Below are 6,000 nucleotides of genomic sequence, written 5' to 3'. Positions count from 1 at the left end.
ACCGATTGGCTTTTGCTATAGAAGCTAAAGAGATTGGTGTGTTCAAGCCCAATAGAGAGAAGGATGAGCTGACGTATGCCATCGGGACTGCTGAACACACTAGCCAAACTAGAGGCTTAGGACGCAACACTCCATGGGTTCATGGTTTCCCTAATGACAGGGAAACCTACCAAAGCCGCCAGAGAAGCAAGGAGGAGCAAGCAGCGCGGGTGATAATGTTGGAGGAAATGGTGCTTGAAGCAAAGGAGCGAGAAAAAGCAATGGAAGCAAGAATGCAGGAAGAAATTAGAAAGCAAGTGCAGATAGCAATGAGTGCCCAAAGGCAGGCATCAGAGCCAGGAATGAATGTTAATATTAGCCCCCCTGGTCAGTTGAAAAGCAGCTGCACTTCCACTAAGCTGCCAAAGCAAGATGACGCAGCGCTGCGCTTCCCTGTGGATGATGTCACTACTCCAATGACATCAATTGAGCTACATGTTCCAAGGGGGAATGACACAATCAAGGTCACTGTTAGTGTTTTTACTCCTCTAGACCCTACCAAGACACTAAGAATCCATGGGGCATCAATACAACCTGGATATGCTAGGGTCACAGTGGATAAAGTGAGCAAAGGTTATGAGGATCTAGCTCTTGACATTCCTGGAGGTGATGGAGAGAAGACTCTAGGAGAAGCAGAGAAGGCATATATACTATGGCGCAAGCGCTACATCATTATCCCTAGGGCGTCTGCTCCACCGCCAGCAGACATTAGGTGCGGACAAAAGTTAACAAAACAATTTTTTGATAATTTTCTATGGGCATGACTAATAATAAGCATTTACTTATATCTCATTATTTTTTGTACTCACAAAGCAAGGCCTCCGCCAACCAAAGTCCAGTTGTTGCTTCTCCCGACCATCATAGTGCTCAGGGTAATGATGATGCCTTCGAAGGCACTGCTGCATCCCCACCATCTCCAACTCCTCCACTGCCTCCAAGGAAGTCCACAACTCCTCTGCTGAGGTCTCCAATGCCTCCGCCACCTCCAAAGTCTGCACTGCCTCCAAGGCGGTCTCCAATGCCTCCCCCGCCTCTAAGGAAGCCAGCCCCTAAGAGGTCCGCCCCACAAACGAAGTCGTTGCCCTGCCCACCAGCAAAGAAGCAGAAAGCAAATACTCATCCAGTTATTCCTCAAAAACTATCTTATGAGAAAAGTGAACAGGAATTAAAGGATGCGGTACAAAAAGAAGTGATAGATTTCTTTGAAGGTGCAAAACAGGCACGACGAGTGAGGGAGAACCCAAAGCCATCATACTTCTTCCTACCTCTAGATCAGCTAAGAAAGAAGTTGGAACAAAAAAAATGGGATTCTCTTAAGAGCGCCGCGAAACAACCGATATCGGACTATGACCGCTCTCTCACCAAGTCATATGAGGCGGCGCAAAAAAAGAAGAGAGTAGGGAAAGGTGTTGCACAACTCGGACAACAAACGCAATAATCAATCCCCCCTTGTCGTTCCTAACGAATATGGTTCAAACTTAAACTTAGTGGCGGAGGTAGGCGGCTATGAGTCGTTTCTTTGGTTTTATGAGGAAACTGGTTTGAACCTTGCCGAAGTACTCGCTAAAGGACCATCTGCTCCGGAAGTGGATCCTTACAAGAAATTTATACCAGGCCAGAGTCTATACAACCCAGAGAAATTAGGTGAACTGGGTACGCAAATGAACCTGCTAAATGGGTGGTACATGTCGGTGTCTAATGCGGGACAAATCTATCTTTCTGTCGGAATTAGAAACCAACATTACTTCCGTGGCAATGACATTATCTATGTCGAGCTTGTAGAATTACACCAACTATGCCACCTAGACTCTCTCGACAAAAGTCTCATTAGCTGCTATTGTCTGTAAGTGTGATTATTTTCTACTATATTCACAATTTCTTTATTATATATTCACAATTTTCATGTATGCAGATATGAGATGACAGAACTTAGAAAGAGAAAGGATAATGATGTTGGGTTCGTTGATCCATATGTCGTATACAAACACCCTACCCCCGAAGGATTATAAGCCTAAACATGAGAGAAATCTCATGAATTTTTTAGTGAACCAACGCGACAAGAAGGAGATATTCTTCCCCTACAACTTCAAGTGAGTGTTATTATAAGTAATTGATGTCGATCATATATATGGGACATCAATATTTTCTTACTAGCTAGTTACCTCTCACACACACACATATATATATATACATATATATATACATATATATATACATATATATATATATACATATATATATATATATATATACATATATATGTTTATGCAGCCATCTCTGGATATTGATGGTCATCGATATGGCCAATAGTAGATTGAAAATCTTAGACACATTGAGAAAACCGCAAACGGAATATCAAGACATGATATATATTATACAAGGGTAATTAATTTAGTTTCTCTATAACAACATATATATATATAATGGCGTCGATCTCTCAACAATTATTAAAGGTTAAATTATTTTTTTATTTTATTGGGAGCAGGGTTTGGAAAAGGTTTATTGAGGAACAAAAAATGAAACATTGCAAAGCGCCACTGGGTGTAATCGCACACAAAGTAAGTACTATAACTACACATTTATATTCAATTAACACCATATGATGATTTCAATTCACCCTAATTGATTTTTTTGTCGTAAAAGTGGGTTCTAAGGCAGGAGCAGGGTAACAACTACTATGGATACTATGTTTGCGAGTTTATCATGGCGTACTCAAAGAGAACTCCTGAAGAGCAACTCAAAGTACGTATATAAATACTTTTTCCTTTATATTATTTCGATCGTATATTTACAATTTCTTTATTGCTCTCATTTGTATAAGTAATTACATGAGCAATACACATACATATATATATTAATACTTTTTCCTTTAACTTTTATTGAAGACTGAATGGTTGAGGAAAAGAGTCATACGACTTGACCAACTTAAAGCAATTCGAGAGACTATAGCAGGATTTCTAAATGACCAGGTCATCGACCCCAACGGTGAGTTCTACAATGACCCGAACGAAACGTGGATGCCAAATCTGAAGGAGTGAATTGCAAAGGACATAAACAATTTATATATCAAACCTTTGTTATATATATATATATATATATATATATATATATATATATATATATATATATATATATATATATATATATATATATATATATATATATGCACATATTATATGTACATAAAATAACGTGTGTGTATATATATGATCATCATATATATTTGCATGTACGCGTATATTCGTTTGTTATTTATGTACAAAGTTCGAACAAAAACTTACGCGTGCGAAGTACACATATATATTACTATTAGCAGCGTATTTGAAAATATATTTTAATATCAAAACTAATCATTAAATAAAAAAAGAAACCAAAAATAGAAACTAGAAAAAGAAAAAAAAAAGAGGGACATTTATTCCGGTTGGTGTTTCCAACCGGGACTAAAGGCCCTGCCCCGTGGCGGTCCTTGGCTAGGCCTGGAGGCCCCCTTTACTCCCGGTTGGTGTTTCCAACCGGGACTAAATGTCCCCCTTTAGTCCCGGGCGTCAAGCCGGGACTAAAGGAGGGTACCTTTAGTCGTCCCGGATTGGTGCTCCCGGTTGGGAAACCGGGACTAAAGGGGTTTTCCAACCGGGAGCAAAAAAAGCATTGCTGCACCAGTGTTATATACCCGTGTGTGCTAACCTAAGTAAATTTGTATATAATACAAAAATAAGTTTCCTAATAAATCTAACAATTCCGATCCTATATTTCAAATTCTCAATCCATAATTTATATTGATGGTCAAAATTAAAAAGTTATCAAATCTAAATGGTCTTCTATATTTTGATTGGCAGAAGCATATCTCTAAATTTCTAACTTTTTTGCAGGTTGAAGTATAGACCGTATAGTGTAAATGCATGTACGTTCACCCCTATGGACACATGGACAAGCATGCTACCCCTATGAGTAGATGTGAAAGACTAAACTGGTAGAAATATCTATCTAAATTTCTTACTTTTTGATACAGGTAGAGAACATTCACTGTATATTATAACCTTCTACGTATTTTGATCGTTTGCCCTAGCAAACATGAAGGCATATAGGAGGCATACCAACGATGCAATTATACTACCAGTACATATAGCCTCTCGATGGAAATCGGGTGGCCGACATGGCGTGCTGTGATTGACCTGCGTGGAAGGTGGGCCAAAACTTTGAATTAAGTCTTTGTTAATTTAAAACAAAAAAATGTCTCTGTGATTTACTATGGTGCCTGCTAGGCCTCGAACTAATCACTGATTTAAGCATTATTTTAAGTGGACGAAGGTTCTGTGGTGGCCTTGGTTGAAACAAGTAACGAGCATTTGACTGCTATCACGCAGTCCTCATGATGGAGCTAATTAGGATAGATGTAAATGCTTGCCACAGTACCTTGTTTATAATAATTACTATTCACTTATATATTTCATCTAGGCTAGAGCCTCGAGATCTATATAAACATCTGCCTTCCCCTACTCTCGTCTAACCTGTCATGACCAAAGCAACAATTTTTTGTTCACTTTTTTGTTTTCAATAAATGTTGTAGTAGAGGCTAGACTGACTTGAACTCTGCCAACTATATACATGAAAGTTTAAAGATCTATAATTTTTGAATAAGGGGTAAGGGTCCCGAATTTGTGGACTAGCCTTCTTGCTTGATAGCCTAGAATGCTAGGCCCATGGCTCGCAAGAAGGTGAATCTCCAATGGATCACCAAAGCCTCAAGCCGTCCTGCAACGTATAAGAGGCGCTGCAACGGCATGAAGAAGAAGGTTGATGAGCTGGCCATGCTCTACGGCGCCAAGGTGGGTGTGGTGTTGTACGGAGAGAATCAGGTTAAGCCATTGTCTTGGCCTAATGACTTGCTGGTCAAAGATATCTTACAAAAATTCATCAACATGCCAAATTTTGTCAAAAGATTCAAGAAGACACAAATTCAGGAGGAACTTCTCGGCAGCTGCATCCCCAAGCTCCAACGCCAGGTAAGCAGGATGGAAAATGAGCACTACAAACGTGAGATCATATTCCTTCTCTACGAGATCATGGATGGACGCCGCCCCGGCCTGATTGGCACCACCAATAAGGAGCGCACCAGTCATGGTGAGATGGTGGAGAGGACTAAGAAAGTCGAAGAACTTATACAACAGCTTCAGCTTGGCATCAGGCAGGGGAAGAGAGTAGCATTGGATCCCCCTCTGCCGCTACAGCTAGCGTCGTCGTCAACTCAGCCATCACTAGCACCCTACACCTTCAATGAGATACAAAAGTCATTGGTGATGGTGATGGGATGCGAGCCACCCCCACAGTCGAATTGGATTGCCAACCTCACCACCAATGGAGGGGAGCTTGGCTTCGTTGGTAGCAGCAGCAGAAATGACATGATGCAGCCTTATAATAATGATTATTTTTCAACGTTCCCATGGACATGGGAAATGGATCCTTGCCTTCTAATAATGATGGAGTGAGGCGTCGTCGCTCTTGTTGTTGCCATGCATGCATGCCAGCTTTAGCTGCATGGTGATCTATGTCTACTACTAGTATGTGTCCTATTTTAGAATTACTTTCATGTGACTCTTGCAGTCTTGCTCTGGCAAAGTGGGAAAGCTTAAGTTATCCATTATGTTTTTGGTTAGTAATTTTGTGTGTCTAACAATGGAATATGGAATACTGTTGTGTAGTAGGGATTAACATAGCGTGAATCCGTATAATATCTCAGTTGTATGGATCTATAAATCTATGATATTGCTAGCCTGTTATACATTTGTATTGTTGTTGCTTGTGCATATACAAGGATAGATCTCAAGCACAAACCATATGAAATTTGAGATATTAATTCATTCCAATTACTTGATGGTGGGGCGCAAGATACTTGTCGTGATGAGGACTGAGAGTTTGATGTGATGAATAGGCGCTACTAGAGGATTTATGATTCTGCAATTG

General features: G+C 40.1%; 1 protein-coding gene across 1 annotated transcript; it reads left to right on the top strand.

Moving 5' to 3' along the window:
* Nucleotides 1-4,739: 4,739 nt before the first annotated feature.
* LOC136460519 (MADS-box transcription factor 31-like) lies at nt 4,740-5,525 on the top strand. Its single transcript, XM_066460179.1, has one exon. The coding sequence runs from the start codon at nt 4,740-4,742 to the stop codon at nt 5,523-5,525; it is 786 nt and encodes a 261-aa protein (XP_066316276.1).
* Nucleotides 5,526-6,000: the final 475 nt, after the last annotated feature.

This window comes from Miscanthus floridulus, chromosome 6 (genome assembly GCF_019320115.1).
Source record: "Miscanthus floridulus cultivar M001 chromosome 6, ASM1932011v1, whole genome shotgun sequence".
NCBI lineage: Eukaryota > Viridiplantae > Streptophyta > Magnoliopsida > Poales > Poaceae > Miscanthus > Miscanthus floridulus.
The sequence above is the reverse complement of the archived record's forward strand: the minus strand, read 5'-3'. Positions and strand labels throughout refer to the sequence as shown.

Coding starts and splice junctions, on each gene's coding strand:
- LOC136460519 (XM_066460179.1), top strand. CDS start 4,740: ATGGCTCGCAAGAAGGTGAATCTCCAATGGATCACCAAAGCCTCAAGC.